At 36.3% G+C, this 18123-nt stretch overlaps 2 protein-coding genes and 1 long non-coding RNA gene across 13 annotated transcripts in view; 2 read left to right on the top strand and 1 right to left on the bottom strand.

Annotated features, from left to right (window-relative positions):
• The window catches only part of LOC113098180 (guanine nucleotide exchange factor DBS-like), a 65911-nt gene extending 62677 nt beyond the window's left edge, over positions 1-3234 (top strand). For 7 of the 8 annotated variants that reach the window (XM_026263148.1, XM_026263145.1, XM_026263147.1 and 4 more), the window contains 4 exons: positions 180-289; positions 392-504; positions 1630-1733; positions 1820-3234. In XM_026263148.1, the coding sequence (XP_026118933.1) occupies positions 180-289; positions 392-504; positions 1630-1733; positions 1820-1899 (407 nt within the window). In that variant the 3' untranslated portion in view covers positions 1900-3234. The remainder of the gene's footprint in view (positions 1-179; positions 290-391; positions 505-1629; positions 1734-1819) is intronic. The other variant, XM_026263146.1, reaches the window with a different exon arrangement.
• A 1198-nt stretch (positions 3235-4432) lies between these two features.
• On the top strand, positions 4433-14776 carry LOC113098177 (calcium-binding protein 39-like). Its single transcript, XM_026263141.1, has 9 exons — positions 4433-4789; positions 7866-7998; positions 10003-10167; positions 10250-10368; positions 10589-10757; positions 10852-10911; positions 10999-11064; positions 11145-11288; positions 12895-14776. The coding sequence occupies exons 2-9, from the start codon at positions 7897-7899 to the stop codon at positions 13072-13074; spliced, it is 1005 nt and encodes a 334-aa protein (XP_026118926.1). The 5' UTR covers positions 4433-4789; positions 7866-7896; the 3' UTR covers positions 13075-14776.
• Positions 14777-15387: 611 nt separating this feature from the next.
• On the bottom strand, positions 15388-18022 carry LOC113098178 (uncharacterized). 4 transcript variants are annotated; one of them, XR_003288956.1, is made up of 5 exons: positions 17871-18019; positions 17025-17159; positions 16165-16695; positions 15824-15879; positions 15388-15700 (listed from the first exon to the last, which is right to left on the bottom strand). It is a non-coding gene; the product is annotated as an uncharacterized LOC113098178 (long non-coding RNA). The 4 variants fall into 4 exon arrangements; XR_003288957.1 differs by having other exon boundaries at positions 17778-17873; XR_003288959.1 differs by lacking the exon at positions 16165-16695 and having other exon boundaries at positions 17871-18022.
• Positions 18023-18123: the final 101 nt, after the last annotated feature.

The following is an 18123-nucleotide window of genomic DNA, read 5'->3' as shown; positions in this document are numbered from 1 at the left end:
CTTAGAAGACAGATGACTTTGTAGGCTGTAGACAGCAAATTAGCTCACTAAGTTTTGAAACAGAGCCTGTCTCTTCTTCACCTTTCCATCTTTGTGGAGCACCACTTCTTTCTCTCTATCATTGTCACTCCATGAGCCACATGTCACAATTGTGTTTCACTCATCCTCTCTTCCACAAGGCTTCTCCAAGGCATCGCTGTCTGTGGACGCGTCTGAGGAGAACGACGGTTACTCGAGTGCCGAGGATCCCATGAACTCTGATCCTGAGGATGAGGGAGGGAAAAAGCTGGTGAGTCATTGTGGCTCAGCGACACGTTTTCTTGAGTCTCATCCATGTTTGTTTGCAGGTATCTTTAGTTTGGCCACTGATGGTGTTTGTGTGTGCACGCAGTCTCCAGGCAGGTACGTGGTAGTTGCCGACCATGACAAAAACGGACCACAGGAGCTGACGGTCAAGAGCGGAGACTCAGTTCAGCTGGTGAGAGAGGGAGACGATGGACGCTGGTAAGATTCACACATTCAGGTGTATGGAAATACTGTGACAATTCTGTCATTGTTTACTCATCCTGGATGTTACACATTGCAAACCACTATGACGCACAAGCTGATCATTCAATGAATCAACAATTATCTAAATCTAAACCATTATGACTGTCCTGAATCAGTGTTTTGATATTATTTATATACTATAGATTTCATTATTATTTTTAATTTGATTTATTTCTCTATTTTTTCTTTTTTTTTTCTTTTTTATATTACTATTAAGGTTTAATTTAATTATATTTCAGTCTTACCCTATTTTCTGCACTATAAGGCGCACTTAAAAGCCTTTAATTTTCTCAAAAAACAACAGTGCGCCTTATAATCCGGAGCGCCTTATATATGGATCAAGGTTTTGTTGACATTCCCTTTAGCACATATGTATGCATAACGCAAACCCAGTCAAACAATTGACTGCAGAATCTTCTATTCTATGCGCCTTATTATCCGGTGCGCCCTATATTTGAAAACAGTTCTAAAATAGGCCAATCATTGAAGGTGTGCCTTATAATCCGGTGCACCTTATAGTGCGGAAAATACGGTAGTTTTGTGTGTGTGTGTGCGCGTGCGTGTTAGAAATTTTAGTGCTTTAAGTTAAACTTATTTTAGTAAGCTGCCAAAGCTACATTTCAAATTTTATTTTAATAAAAAGGTTGATCTGATATTTATAATTATTTTTATTTTATTTTACTATAATTACTATTTTTTATTATTAAGGACAGTGCACCCCCATGCATACTAAAATATTTCTGCCTTAATTTTTGACAAAACAGCTTATTTATCTTATGTATGTATTTAACATTATAAATATTTAATTCACATGGTTGGTTTATTAATATACTGAATGAATTGAGCACGATCCATCTTGTGATTCCAGATATGTTCTGCATTCCAGAACTTCAGTTTTCTGTAACATCATTAGTTATTGAAGTTAGTTATATTACATTAGAAAAATCTTGATTTTTTTTTTTTTTTTTTTTTTAGCATTTAGCTTATATAGGTTTTTATTTTATTTTTTTATTTTTTTTTGTGGTGTTGGTGTTGTTTTTTTGCCACACATTTTACATCAATGTGTTTGTGCTGATTCAGGTTTGTACGTAATCTGCGATCCAATAAGGAGGGCTGGGTCCCTGCTGCAAACCTGCTGACTCTCATCGGAGAATCCAAATCTTCTCAATCCCTCTCCAGCTCAGGTAACACTACTTCCCGCTTTTCTTTCACCACACTACAAATCCCTGTCATGAAATCTTCATTTTACGAATGTGTGTTTTTTCCACAGAAGGCAGTGGGTCTGGAAACCTCAGCACATCCTCCAGCTGCAGTGAAACCTACACAAGCTTCTCAGACATCAAACCCTGAAGCTGCTGCTCCACCGCCTTGTGGCAGCTCAGACACAGTGCACTTTCTACTGAAGCTCCTCCAGTCTCTGTACTGTATTTAACCTCGTCACCCGAGAAAGGAATTGCCCTCTGCGGTCAATATACGCTATTCAAGATATTTTATATAGAGTGTCACACTTTCTCAACCTTCTCTCCTTCATAAGAGAGAGAAAAAAGGTCATTCAGTGTCTGCTGTTCCCCCGTGGAAATTCTTCGTCACTTTGAAAGTATCAGCGTGATGCTGTTTGTTTCACGTCTGCATGAGTTTCCTCAAAGATTAAAAAAGAAAAGGGCTCTTGGTCGAGTCGGCATTAACATCAGAGCAGCCTGCGGTTTTAAAAGTCTTTATAACAAGGACTCTCGTTGGATTTTAATGTATGACCACATGAGCTTCCACTGGTTTTATTGATCTTGCGTTGAGAATATCAGTGTCTTTTTGAAATGTCTGATTTTTTTGGCGTCTAAAGCTCCTGTCTGATTTGCTGTAGCAGCAAGACAATGAAATTATGTTTTATACGATAAAGATTCTTGAGGTTATGCCTGCTGAAAAGTCCTGTTATTCACTGTATGTATTAATCTAAAACAGCTGTATAGTTTAAATTATTTCCTGTAAAAGATTTGTACAGATATTAACTTTTATCTCATGTTTTCCATTAAAACAGTGTGTGTGTGTGTCTGTGTGTGTGTGTGTGTGTGTGTGTGTGTATATGTATTTATACATACACACACACACACACACACACACATATTTTATATTATGACCACTATTGTTGTGTGTCAATGAAATGTATTTCATTGTATTTTGTTGTATTTGTCCATCTATTTGCACCATTCATGTATAATTATTGCAATTTTTCAAATTGCGTTCACGTCATTTATTTTGTCACCACAGGTTGATTTGATTTCTTTCAAAATGTCATGTCTGGAAAGTGATAATTGGCATGTTGTAACTATCATTCAGCTTTTGTAAGACTCATTTTAATGCTGAATAAGTATTTCCCACAGCTTAAAGTTCATGAATATCTGTATTCTTCAAATCAGCTGATTCAATCAAGCCATAATGATGACCACAGCCTTACTGTGCTTAAATGTTCATGTCCCCATGTTGTCTTTTTAACATGTTCAGTGATACAAAAATCATTGTTCATTTCTATTTAAATTTTATGTGGCACATTGCTGCATGTTCGTTTTGCCTCTCAATGTTTTCATGTATCAGACGCGTATCTGTGTACATGTGTAAATATGTATCTAAGAGGATGTATGAGATGAATGAATTTAAAATGCTTAGGCTTAAATAAACTTCACTGAAACATTCTGCCCTCCTTTGTCTGCTCAGGAAATGTCTACTTTTTTTTCCATTCCTGCTTTATAGATGACCTTTGAATTAAATGTGGTAAATTCGATCTTGCATGCATCAGCTCTTTTCATTGTGCATCACAAAAAAAAAACAATAATTTCATAATATTTCTGGTTTATACATTTTTCATTACATGTGTTGATGATAAAAGACAATTAGGGGAAACTTTTGTGTAAGAATGTAATTTTGATTTTATATATATATATATATATATATATATATATATATATATATATACATAGAGCGAGAGAGAGAGAAATATTATGGGATGATATTAAAACTATACAAGACACAAAACCATAGTGCTGCCAAAAAAAAGTATTTGTTTACATAATGTGTGTGCGGTTTATTTTTATGTATATATAAATGCACGCACACGCATGCATATATTTAGCCTATTGGAAAAATGTATGTTCATATGTATATATATATATATATATATATGGACATTTTCTAAATATATAAACTGTATATTTGTGTATTTATGCATAATGTACACAGCACACACATATTATGTAAACAAACACTATTATTTTGTGTGCAATTAATCATTATTATTATTATTATTTTGACAGCACTACAAAACAATTTTCCTTAATTTACTATTTTATCATATTTTTATTAGCTATGATAATGAAAGATAAATGGGGAAACTTTTATGGCAGAATTTAATTCAAACTTGATTTGAAAAAATATATCCTAATGGTAGTGGTGACACAACACAGATAGCCTACAGTACAACCTTATAGCTAAATTTAGTCAAACGATCGGAAAAAAAGTAATATCAAACACTGTTTTGTCAACAAACACTGCAATAAGGAAATATGATTTTTTTAAATGACAGAAAATTATACAAGACGAACTGAAAATTTGAGCATAGGCTATATTTATACTGTACTCCAAGAAATATATACTGTGTATTTAAAAAAAAAAAACAAAGTAGTATATATTTTCCCCAGTTTAAGCAGATGTCGTGCAACAGAACAGCCACTGATCGGTGACTCAGTCTCAGCGCCTCCGCGACACACTGCGCACTTCGGCTCTGACAGCGGCGCTCAGTCGTTCAGGCAGGTATGTGACGCGACACTTTAAACGTCGTGATTCAAAATCATGAGTCATGCACTTATTTTAGCCCGCATCTCTTCATAATACAGTCTGAACACAACCACATCCGGGTAACACGACGCCTCGCCTCAGTGAGGGAGGAAGCGCCAGTCTGCATCTGACCTGAGATCAGCTCGCGCAGCACAGACCGACCCGCCACCGACGGACACGGGACCGATCCCAGATCATCAACCTTCAACCGCGGAGAGACACCCGACAGCGAGTTTGTGATACAAATCCATCATGTCTTTTTCAGATATACGCGTTTGAGTCAGTCAGTGTTTAATTCGCTTATGTACACATTCCGCTGACGTTCAGCCCAGCGCGAGAGCACACACACAAAGAGTCCGCTGCTCGCTAACACACACAGAGCCACAGCAGCCGCGGAAGACAATTACATCGCATCACTGTAAGTATAAAGCATTTCACACTTTACTGAAACGTTTGGTGGATCTCAAAGCTCAACATTGAGCTGCGTGTCTTTTATTTTGGTGTCGCACGCCACGAGAATAAGCTGAACGTACGCCCAGTTTTCCGCATGTCGGGCTTGTGTTTGGTAACTGGGCGGATAGGCTGAGTGTTTGAGTCGCGAGCGTCTGAACTGTTCCATTGTTCCGTTCTGCGTCGTTCTGTTCGCGTGCTACATTGAGAGCGGCTCGCGCGCTGTCACGCTGTAATTCTGCAGTTCTGCTGCTGCTGCTGTTTTGTGTTGAATTAAGTGAACAGGCCTGAAACCGATCACACCACTGCAAGGCCCCTTCTCTCAGTTCAACACAAACACACGACATGCGGTTCATGCACCGGAGGGCCTGTTCACTCTATTCAACATGCATTTCAGCACGATTCTACACAACACCAACTCTGTTAGATGGTTCCCTATAAGGCCTGATGGAACCTCGGTCACACAAAGCTGACATTATAGTGTATTACATAATTTACTGATTACATGTTTATTAAGAGATATGAAATTAATTGTAATTGTTAAGATCATTGCGCTATTAAGCGCAAGGTTGGGGGTTCGATTCCCCGGGAACCCATGATAGGTGAAAATTGATAGCCTGAATGCACTGTAAGTTACTTTGGATAAAAGCGTCTGCTAAATGCATACATTTAATTTTTATTTTAAGTAGCATGGGTATATTTGTAGCAATAGTCAAAAATACAATGCATGGGTCAAAATTGTAAAAAAAAAAAAAAAAAAAAAATTGATGATTTTGTGGTCAAGGGTCACACACACACACACACACACTATATATTATATATATATATATATATATATATATATATATATATATATATATATATATATATATATATATATACACATTACAAAAAAATATATATATATATATATCCATGAAGGGACGCACAGATCTCTGCAGACTAGACAATGGCATGCTGAATGCCATTAGGTATTGGGATGAAATCCTTGGACCCATTGTCAGACCTTACACTGGGTCCTGGGTTCCTCCTTGGGCACAACAGTCCCCAGCCTCATGTGGCGAGAGCATGCAGGCAGTTACTGGAGGAGGAAGGAATTGATAGCACTGAATGGCCCCCACGCTCGCCTGACCTAAATCCATTAGAACACCTCTTGGACATTGTTTCGGTCCATCCGATGCCGCCAGGTTGCACCTCTGACTGTCCAGGAGCTCAGTGATGCCCTGGTCGAGATCTGGGAGGAAATACCCCAGGACATATATAATATTAGTACAGTAGTAGTGTATATTAAGCATTGACCTTAGAATTAGTTTTCAATCATTCAACTCTGTCATCAAATATATTTATCAAAAAGCACAACCCTATTTCCGTCAATCAAATTCAAATAGGCTGACAGCTTACTTTTGACAAAATTTGCATCCCTGTTGTTAGTCCTCCTGCCACATTTATTATACTCTTTCATAATTGTGGCCGCTTTCTGTGTACTGTTTTAATTACCAGTAATATCACTACCTTTGTGTTGTATAGTAATTGTCTTGACAAATAGATGAATGATTGTGTATTGTTTGGAGTAATTCTCACTGGTTTCTTACAGCTGTCTCTCTGTTGAATGAATTATGTGGTCTACGTGCCACAAAGGGAATTCTTCCATGTTGAAGGTGATATTTACAGATAGTAAACACAGGTGTAGCTACTTATTTTCTTTGTCTCGAGAACTATTTGAAATTCCTAACACTGTCACACAGCAAATAGAAGACCTGTTCACTCACTGCTAAATAAATGTGGTCATGTGACATTCCTCAGAAGCGGGCCTTTTGATGGTTAAGAATAAGATGATATTGTGATGGTAAACGCGGGTGAGGTGAGGGTGGCATTTGATGCAGTTATGACTTTGTCATGATTGAGGGGGGGTCAGGTCTTGATTTTATTGCTGGCAGTGTTTGCATAGTGAATTAAAACACATCTAGATTGCAGAGTGGACCAAGTCTAGTATGATCAGTCAATTAAAAAATGTTTAGAATAGTTTCTCAAAAGCACTCTTTACAGAAGGTGCTATCAAACTAGATAGGCTATGCTTTATGTAGTCTGATCAAAGAGCAGCTAATGATAGGTGGAGGAGCAGGACATTTCCAACACGAACAGTGTACTCTAGCTCTCTCTCTGTCTCTCTCTCTCTCACACACACACACACACAAGGCTGGAACAAATGAATGAGTTGTTTCAAGTGGAAGTAAAAACTAAAAATCTTGAAACTGCATAATTTAAGCCACTTGGAGCCTGAGGTGGAATTTCAGATCATTATTGATGATATGTAATTAGTTTTAATCAGTGTTTTTATTAAGTAAACTTGAAACTATTACAGATTGTTTTCATTATTTGAAATAAAGCGTGAACTAAAATATAAATATAAATGATGACTTCACAGTTAACGGAAGTAAAAACAAGCAAAAACAAGTTACATTTCTATAATTACTACAACTAAAACTGAAATAAAGCTATATAATGGAACAGAATAGAATAGAAATATTTAGAGAAAAAAGAACTGAATAAAATAAAGGTACAATAAAATTACTGAAACTTCTAAATTTAAAATCAAAGCTGAAAAAATGTTCAATATATTATTATAATAATAGGCCTATATAAGTAATACTAAAATAACAACTAGTTTTAATGGTACATTTCTGCTATTGCTTTAAATTACTTGTTCTTTGTGACTAGAACACATTTTTAGAAAGATATTCAGGTAATAAAATAAATTCATAAGTAGGCAGTAGGCACTGTTTGTATTTGTCTAATTTAAAGTATTTAAACACTTTATTTCAAAAGGTTTTTAAGATCACTAGAAACTTATATTAAGTAACTTGTGTATTTGTGCTGTGTTTGATTCAATTAATATTTCCCAGTTAAATATTTATTTAAACTGTAGAAGATTTTGTCTTTTGTCTCAAAACTTTGCTGTCAGAATTGAAGAGGGCAGTCAAAACCAGAGACCTGTGTCCTTCTCTTTTCTTGTTTCATTTTAATTTACATTTTATTTACTACAGATTCTAAAGCGAGAAGTCTACAGCTGCAACCATGCCACTGTTTGGTAAATCTCACAAGAACCCCACAGAAATTGTGAAGACCCTGAAGGACAACCTCTCAATCCTGGTCAAGCAGGACAAGAAGACAGAGAAGGTACGAGTTTGAGAGCAGTCCCTGTGGGTATTATGATTGAATTATCCCTCCAGATAATTATTTTAGGTAACAGTGCAAACTCAGCAGAAAAAAAGTGTGCTGAGCACTATTGGTGAGGAGTTATGCCCATCTTGCAGGCAGGTTCAGATATAGCTTTTTAAAGGATGCAGCAGATTGCTGCAATCTGGCGTACTTTAGAGGACTGTACAGCATCACTCTTACGCTAATAAGCTTAATTTGCCACTAATGAGGCGTGTTTACACAGAAAAAATTGACAAGAGTTTAGCACAGGGCCATTCCAGTGCATTTAGCCCTTGCTTAAGATGGATTACAGGTGTTTTTACACTGAAATACATTGTGCAAATGTTGCACAAAAGTTTAATGAAGTTGTCCCTCTGTTTACCTTGGTCCGCTGGTCAGATTTTTTCTCCCTTATTTTTCCACTCTCATCCCAGGATTTTATTCCATTTCATTCTGGTATTAATCCCAGTTGTTACAAAAAACCCTGAGATGATTGCATAATGAATTCGACTATTGAGTGATGATGCTCAAGTTTCCTAAGTCTCTCTACAGCTTTACCCTGAGACACATTATAGCTCTTTTTTTACCACAACAACGGCATTGTTCTCTGAATTGCCCTGCTTTCCACTGCTGATATTTCCAGTGTGCTTTTGCATTTTCCATTTGCTTTTTCAGAGACGTAGGCCAGGCCAAATGCAAATAAGTGTTTTAAACCAGTGCAGCAGGTCAGATGATTGACATGATTCAACTTATCCTACAAGAAACTGTGCTTAAAATGTAGATATGCATTTTTATAAGATGGTAATTGCGCTTCACCACAATTTTTAAGTGTTCTCTTAAATCCAGTCAACTTTTTTTTTTGTATATAATCTGCTGCTAAGGGTAGAGATATGTCTGAGAGTGACCCTGGGCAGTTCTGTGAGCAGTGCACACCAGACTAACGGAGACATGCAGTCTGAAATTGATCTACATTTTATTTAATCAGAATTCCTCTTGACTTTCAGATAAATTATCACTCTGACTGATTTTTTTTTTTGTCCATGTCAGTTATTTCAGTGTCATTTATACACTATTGCTAATATAGTTTCATAACATGAGTTAGATTGTATTTAGACATTTTCTGTTTTCACATTGATTTAATTTTGTTGTAATTTTGTGTTTTTGTCTGTCCTGTAGTGAATGTATCTGCAGTTTCAATTGATTAATTTTACATTGGTTTAGATTTTTTAAACTACACGAAATTGTGAAATGTTGTATTGGCACATATTGAGATAATAATTGTAATTTATTCTGTGTGTGTGTGTGTGTATGATATATATAATTATATAATATAATTATTATAATAATAATAATATATAATTTTATTTTACAGTTTTGTATTTTATATTTAGTTAATGTTTGTTTTATTTCAAGTAAATAATTTGTGCTTTTAGTTAACTATAACCCTGGTGGAAGAAGTAACTTTTTTTTAGTTTTAGCTCACTTTAAATCTCATTGTCAATAAGTGGCTCAATTCACTGAATATGAACCCCATTTTCAGTACATCCTTACTAGACCCAAGTGAGCAGGAGTTGGGGTTTTTGGAAGTGCTCATGTCTGTGCTGAGAGTACAAAGATGTCGGAGAGGTGGGAATATCACTTCAGCGCCCTACCTCATGCTCATTTTCATCTGCCCGCTAAGGCTCTTTTCAGCAGCCCAGTGTTAAAGTCAAGCGTTAGAAGTTCCTGGGACTCTTCCAGCTTGAGGGAAATCCATATGCTTCACGATACCTCCACACTTTCAAACCGAGCTGCTTCAGCAGCTGATAAATAGCTAATGATCTTATTTGTAGAATGAGCTTACGTGTGAAATTACCCAGAATCCTTTTAACTGTTCAGAGCAATATGCAGCATTGATGCCATATGCTCTAAACACCCCTGTTAAAATGTATCGAGTTATCACCATGTTTTATAGTGATTAACTGATTTCTGTGTGTTTGTCAGGCTTCAGAGGAGGTATCGAAATGTTTAGTGGCGATGAAGGAGATCCTGTACGGCACTAATGACAAGGAGCCACACACAGAAACGGTGGCCCAACTGGCCCAAGAGCTCTACAACAGCGGCCTGCTCATCACACTGGTGGAAAACCTGCAGGTCATCGATTTTGAGGTGAGGATACTGCTAGTTCTTTTTTATCTTTTTATTTAGAATTGTAATTAGTATAATTGCATTGTCTATGGTGTGTTCACAGGGTAAAAAGGACGTTTGTCAGATCTTCAACAACATCCTGCGCAGGCAGATCGGGACCCGCAGCCCAACGGTGGAATATTTCTGCTCTCATCAGGAAGTTCTTTTCATCTTACTCAAAGGGTGAGAGACGATAGGTATTTCTGAAATGCAGCACGCAAGCATGTTACTTTGAAATGTCTACGGCGCTGTTTCCATTCCATCAGTCCATCAGAAAGCATCTGTTCATTTTAGCAAGTTTAGATCTAAAATCAAGATCAGAAGGCCAAACGCGGAATAGATCTGTTAGGTTTCTGTTAAGCAATAATGTGAACTTGACATTTCTGTTTTGGTGCTGTGGCAGGTATGAGACTCCTCAGGTAGCATTGAATTGTGGGATTATGCTGCGTGAGTGCATCCGGCATGAACCTCTCGCCAAAATTGTCCTCCACTCTGAACACTTTAAAGATTTTTTCGGCTATGTGGAGATGTCCACGTTTGACATTGCCTCTGACGCATTTGCCACCTTCAAGGCAAGTGCTGTATATATTTTTTTAACATCATCACGTTAATTGTTACATAAATGATTTGTTAAATGGTACTCATTGAACTTTTTTTTTTTTTTAGGACCTGCTCACAAGACACAAGGTTCTGGTGGCGGAATTTTTAGAACAGAACTACGACGCGGTAATATATGCATTTTTGGGGTTGTTAATTTTGATCATAGAATATAGGAAAACTAATGTTTTTAAATTGCTGTCCTTGATCTTCCAGGTTTTTGATAACTATGAGAAACTGCTTCACTCTGAGAACTACGTGACCAAGAGACAGTCGTTGAAGGTGTGTGTTGTGACATAGATTTTTGTCTTCTCTAGCCTGTCTTGTCATTTAACATCATGTGTTTGTTTGTTATGTGACAGCTGCTGGGTGAACTGCTCCTGGACAGACACAACTTCACAGTCATGACTCGGTACATCAGTAAACCAGAGAACCTGAAGCTCATGATGAACCTCCTGAGAGACAAGAGCCCCAACATTCAGTTTGAGGCTTTCCATGTCTTCAAGGTACACAAACATGCTGGCTTTTTTTCTACGTCTTTTTTTCTAATGTCGGTTGCACCACGCTCTTCCATCACTTAATCTTTTTATGTTTGTGTGTAAATCTGTTTAATTAGTTTAGGAGATCATGATCTGCATTTACCAAACACAACAGAGCTGAAAAGTGTTTTTTCCATCAATGATGAATGTAAAACAATAAAAAAAAAAAAAATTGCGTGACAAATGTCTCACTGTCAACTCCAAAATGAGGGGAAAACACCATAAAATTATCAAAATAATGGTTTATATGAGACATGCATTATGTCCAAAACTTCTAAAGGCCATGGTAGATCGGTGTGAGGAACAAATTGAATATAAGAGGAAGAATGTACAGGTGCTGGTCATATAATTAGAATATCATCAAAAAGTTTATTTATTTCCCTAATTCCATTTAAATAGTGAAACTTGTATATTATATTCATTCATTACAAACAGACTGATATATTTCAAATGTTTATTTCTTTTAATTTTGATGATTATAACTGACAACTAAGGAAAATCCCAAATTGAGTATCTCAGAATATTAGAATATTGTGAAAAGGTTCAATATTGAAGACACCTGGTGCCACACTCTAATCAGCTAATTAACTCAAAACCTTTAAATGGTCTCTCAGTCTAGTTCTGTAGGCTACACAATCACGGGGAAGACTGCTGACTTGTCAGTTGTCCAAAAGACTACCATTGACACCTTGCACAAGGAGGGCAAGACACAAAAGGCCATTCCAAAAGAGGCTGGCTGTTCACAGAGCTCTGTGTCCAAGCACATTAATATAGAGGCGAAGGGAAGGAAAAGATGTGGAAAAAAAGTGTACAAGAATTAGGGATAACCACACCCTGGAGAGGATTGTGAAACAAAACCCATTCAAAAATGTGGGGGAGATTCACAAAGAGTGGACTGCAGCTGGAGTCAGTGCTTCAAGAGCCAATACACACAGATGTATGCAAGACATGGGTTTCAGCTGTCGCATTCCAAACTCACCTGACCTTAACCCCGTAGAAAATCTATGGGGTATTGTGAAGAGGAAGATGCGATATGCCAGACCCAAGAATCCAGAAGAGCTGAAGGCCACTATCAGAGCAACCTGGGCTCTCATAACACCTGAGCAGTGCCACAGACTGATCAACTCCATGCCACGCCGCATTGCTGCAGTCATTCAGGCAAACGGAGCCCCAACTAAGTATTGAGTGCTGTACATGCTCATACTTTTCATGTTCATACTTTTCAGTTGGCCAAGATTTAAAAAAAATAATTTCTTTGCATTGGTCTTAAGTAATATTCAAATTTTCTGAGATACTGAATTTGGGATTTTCCTTAGTTGTCAGTTATAATCATCAAAATTTAAAGAAACATTTGAAATAATATATCAGTCCGTGTGTAATGAACGAATATAATATACAAGATTCACTTTTTGAATGGAATTAGTGAAAATAATCATCTTTTTGATGATATTCTAATTATATGACCAGCACCTACATTTTTATGAATTTAACAAATTTATTGAAACTTATTTTGAACTTTAATTTTTTTTTTTCTTAATCATAATTAGTTTTTTGTTTCTGTGCATTTCTTCAGGTGTTTGTGGCCAATCCAAATAAAACTCAGCCCATCGTAGACATTCTATTGAAGAACCAAACGAAACTCATCGACTTCCTTAGCAACTTTCAGAAGGACCGCACCGACGACGAGCAGTTTAACGACGAGAAGACGTACCTCGTCAAACAAATACGAGACCTAAAGAAGCCAGCCTCCTAAACTCTAGCTGTTGCAGTATTAGAAAAAAAAGAGAAAAAAACACAAAAAAATATATTAACAATAATAATTCTATTTAAAATCTTGAACAACTTGTCTTTTCTTAGTTCTGAGGCTTACAAAAGAAGGTTCCTGATCGTTGATGTTCTCTGTTCTTATTTGCTTTCCTTTTTCCTTCTTTCATGTTTTATTGCAATCTCTTGTGCCATGATAGGATGTTTTAAAAGTAGGAATCAGCTAGTTTGAGCTATGGGAAGAACCGTCTAAGAACATCAAGACACCGTGCGAATGAGGAAGCACAGGTAAACTTTCATTTTCCATTTCTGGATGTTTTTCACGAGACTGGACGCAACGTTCTCCATGACACCAACAGCACCCCAACACGGCAGTTTCGCTATGCTAGAAGAGTTTGTGTTATTTGGATATTGCTGGAAAAGAGGGAAAATTCCCAAAAGATTAATTATTGATTTTCTCTTGATGACTTGTAACTGCACTAATCTTCGTTCTTGCATTCTTCCTTTGTTGACTTTTCATGGCTTTTCTCTGGCATCAGCATCCGCTTTTATTTCATTCGCCCGAACACTACAAACCTGATGCTTTCCTCCCTGTCCTCCTTTATTTCTGTTTGTGTTTTATAAGAAATATGTCGAAGGATGAATTCATTTATCAGTATTTTAATTATTGTTTATCTGAGCTGAACCAGAAAGAGCATCTGTGGGTCTTCTTTATGTACATTTTGAGTTGCTGCCAGGCCGTTCCTCTGATCAGAAAGCATTGCTTTTTTTGTTATATATGTTTTTATTTGATGTTTACCTATGTTTAAAAGAAGACAAACGCTGATTTTACTCTTAAGGTGGTTGCCGTTTTAGAAGAATCTTGAAAAGATCAACTTTGGCACTAAGTGAGCCGGTGTATATTCCAACTGGTAGATTTCCTGTAGCTCAGTGAGGTATAGCTATAGTGCTGTGGTATTACTATTGTATGCTCTATATTATAGTAACCCTAGTGCTATAGTATTTCTTAACTTTAGTACATCATACTAAAGTACTTCTTATACTGTAGTGCAGCTGTAGTGTAATATTCATTTCTATACTATAGTATACCTTTTACTGTAGTATGTATTTCGTGCTATAACCCATGATTCATCTGTCTTTGATTTTGACAGAAGTAGATTGTTGCATAGCTGAAAAACAAGCTGAATTGAGGACACAAACAGGTGCCTTTTGTTCTTGAGTTGTTAATTTACCATTTTGCTCTTTTTTTTTTTTTTGAGAAAGATTTTTGGAAGGGGGAGCTTAATTTCTTTTTATTGTTTTTAATATGTTCTCATTGAGCATATTTAGCTTGATTAAGCAATGAACCTCTTTAACTCACTATATTTGAGTTATGCTGTTGAAGAACATTCATTAAATTTCATTCTTTTTTCCTCTGCAGTTGAGTGATTGTTTTATTACGATCGCCTTTAGGTTTACGGGATGAAATATGCTTTGGTGGTTAAGACCCATCACTCACAGTGTGAAACAAATTCATTTGTACTCTAAAGCGACTATTATCAAATTATTTGCATGAAGCCAAATTTATTAAATATAATTGTCAGCAGTTACATTGAAGATGCCAAAATATGTTCTTCCTTCTACACATACAGGTTCAGTTTCCATCTGAAATGCTAACAGTACCGTTTCAATAAAGACCAACTGAAGCATTAGCAACATTGACTCCTTTATTTTATTTTATTTTTTTTTAAGGAAAAAGGACATCGGGTACTGTATATATATTGCACTGTATATGTCACTGTAAGAACATAGTAATATATTGTGTGAACACATGATGGACAGTTCTGCCATATTCCATCTAAATATTCATGCAGCTTTTAAGAAAGTCAGACTTATTGTTTGAATGTTTAGTATATAGTTGAGTACTCAATATTTTAATATACTTTAGAAATTTCCTGTGTCATACCATGGATCCTTTAAATCCAATTATCATATAAAAATGAGCAACTGAATGAAAAATGGAGAAAACATGGTGAGCAGACACTGGACCTTACATTTTATTCTTTCACTTATACATTTGAACCAAAAATGTATTATAAAAGTATAATAAATACACACAAATCTGAACTACTCTGAACACTAATTAAACCGTTCACTAAAGAACAAAAAATAGCTGCGTTTTCCTCATCCAGTTGGTGAGAAACTTTGATAATGGTGGGAGTTTTAGATTTTATTTGTTTTCAATGGAGACAAACACTTGCTGTGGGCCGCGCAGCTTGTTCTGATATATGTCATAGCAGATGATTTCTGCTGCCACTGGGAAATAAAAAACATTTATACGTATTAAAGTTTTATTTTTTATCATAAATGTAAAGCAAAAAGAAAATATTCAAATACATCAATACAACAGTGATGTGGTATTTTTCCAAGTTCATCATTTATAATGATTTACTTTGTCCTTACAATGAGCTTCTGGATGCTGTTGAGTTTGTTGAACCTGAGGTAGGAGTTGTCATGTTTGACTGTTGCTGTCCAGGTCTGTGGTGTAGATCTGCTTTATTCTAGCACAGCTGTCATCACATGGCCGTTTGGTCACAAACATCATTGTGTTGTCCTCTTCTTTTATCTCTGTGCTCCTGCAGATTGGAGGGAAACAAACGGAGGAAGTGGGAAGCAGAATTAATTCATTTACATGAACAATCGAACTGTCTGATATTCAGTTCTTCACAAATACATTCAGTGCATATAAAACATTTCACCTGCTCACGCTGGAGATGTGCTCAGTTGTTGTCAACTGTTCTTCTGACAGCTGCAACTAAATGTAGTTTAAAACAGAAGATAATACATAAAGAGACAGCACACACACAAAATAAGAAAACATTTGAACTGCAACTCAATTTAACTTTGCACCCTTACATCATCCTACAGGAAATGATATCATTTTGGCAGGAAAACATCAACAGCATTAGCAATGGAATAGTTGGGCTGTCTCACTTTATGATATTACATGCTGTTAGATAAAGTACTCATAATGATGTTATTAGATTTCGAAATATGATTAACTCTTTCCCTACCACTGATAGAATGTGCTGTTATTTACTATATGCGTCCCCACCATTGAGAGTTTTCCGAGTTTTCACTGTTATACGGTAGGAGGAGCTATGAAGCATCTGAAGAGCACTGATCGGGGGGCCTGAAATTTTTGTGAAAATGGTCAAAGATGGCAACCAATTAAAAACAATTACTGAAAAAATTAACTGAATTTAATTTACTGTAAAGTTGCTTTGCAACAGTTTGTATCATAAAAAGCACTATACAAATAAACTTGAATTGAAACTTGAAAAATACTACTAACCATCAATTCCTTGCTGAGCATTGACAAACTTTAGCATTTATAACCAATCGGTTGGCAATTGTGTTGCTATTTTGTCATATTTAAATTTGTTTCAAAGTTTCCGTTTACATCACAAATTACAAAAGTAGAGATCAAATTAACAAAGTAGAGATCACATTCCTTCAGTCTGGGTCCGTGTTTGACCACAGCCACCTGTCTTGCATGTAACTGCACACTGGAGCAATGCAGACCCACAGCCCTGCGCTCGTGGACCACCACAAGACCACTGTCTCCAGCCTGGATCCAAATATAATACCTCTGATTATTTATACATCCATACAGCCGAGTCATAGGATGTAGCAGCCCTTCCAGTTCATACACTACAAACTCATTAGCATCTTCAGAGCACAAGAGGAGCTCTGTCATGTGGGAAACTGTTTTCTAATAATAATTCTGCTGTAGACTAATGTTTTTTTTTGTCTGTTTGTTTTTGTCCCCCACAGGAATAAATACAAATCAGGAGATTTTACATGGGAAGATACCATTTGTAACACATTTTTGTTAATAATATATCTTCATCTGCATTTTAAATGGCTTTTAATGTAAACTCTGTCCTTAAAACCTACACAATTGCTTTAGAGGAAATTCAGATATGCCCACTGCGTCAGTCTCTCACTACTGTGGTGCTTTTTTTGGGGAAAAGTTCCATCCATAGACTCAACAATGTGAAGAGGTTGGCTTTGACAGTCGAGGTCCATGACCTGAAACAAACAGACAGACCAGTGACAAAAAAAATAAATAAATAAATCATTTTTATTGTTATGAGATAATCAAACAATACAGATATACCAATAATTGATTATACCATGGTGTTCAATGTGTTGCATTTTAAATTGAGCTCATTTGCTAATTTTTTGTTACCATCATTTTTACACAATAATTACATAACACATTCATTATGTTTATTTTATTGCTGTAATATTTGTAGCTAGTTGTAGTTATATTTATATCCACTTGTTATTCTGCGTTTTTTTCTTTCTACGTTATCTGAAGGTTTTTCCCCACTATTTTAATTTTAGTATAACATTATAATACCATTCATATTTGTACTTTTATAATTTAAAGAAACTACGTGACGTGAGGCTTAATACAAACCACTAGAAGTTTTTCAGTTCAGCTTATTTTCATAAACAAATACGACATGCAGTTGCATCAAACAATGGTATAAACATCATGTATATTCATAATCGTAATTTATAATGATTAATTATTTTTTTTCATAATCGTGCAGCCCTTTTATGAAATCAGATTGCTCTTTGCTGACATAGAGATTAAATGAGAATATATATGAAATGCATGTAAATAATAATAATAATAACCTGCTAGTAAATAATTTAACGACCAAAACATCACACTGTAAAGTTGAGCTGTCCTGGGGTCTGGTCACCATGAGCAGACACTGACAAACTCACCTTGTACTTTGGCATCCGTCTGTCATTCATTAAACAGCCCCAAACAACAACATTCGCGCTGACGTCATCTGGGGGCGGGGCGTCTGTTTTTAAAGTCTCGCGTGCTTCGATTCCACAGAAATCTGATTACAGCATACAGACGAAAAGCATGCGGAGACCCAAACAAACCACACCCGGAGCTGCCCGATGGACATTTTACATTCAGTAGCATTAACAGACCACTGATCTCGTCTAGCAGCTTACAACATACTTG

This window comes from Carassius auratus, unplaced genomic scaffold, assembly GCF_003368295.1.
Source record: "Carassius auratus strain Wakin unplaced genomic scaffold, ASM336829v1 scaf_tig00216437, whole genome shotgun sequence".
Taxonomy (NCBI): Eukaryota; Metazoa; Chordata; class Actinopteri; order Cypriniformes; family Cyprinidae; genus Carassius; species Carassius auratus.
The sequence above is the reverse complement of the archived record's forward strand: the minus strand, read 5'-3'. Positions and strand labels throughout refer to the sequence as shown.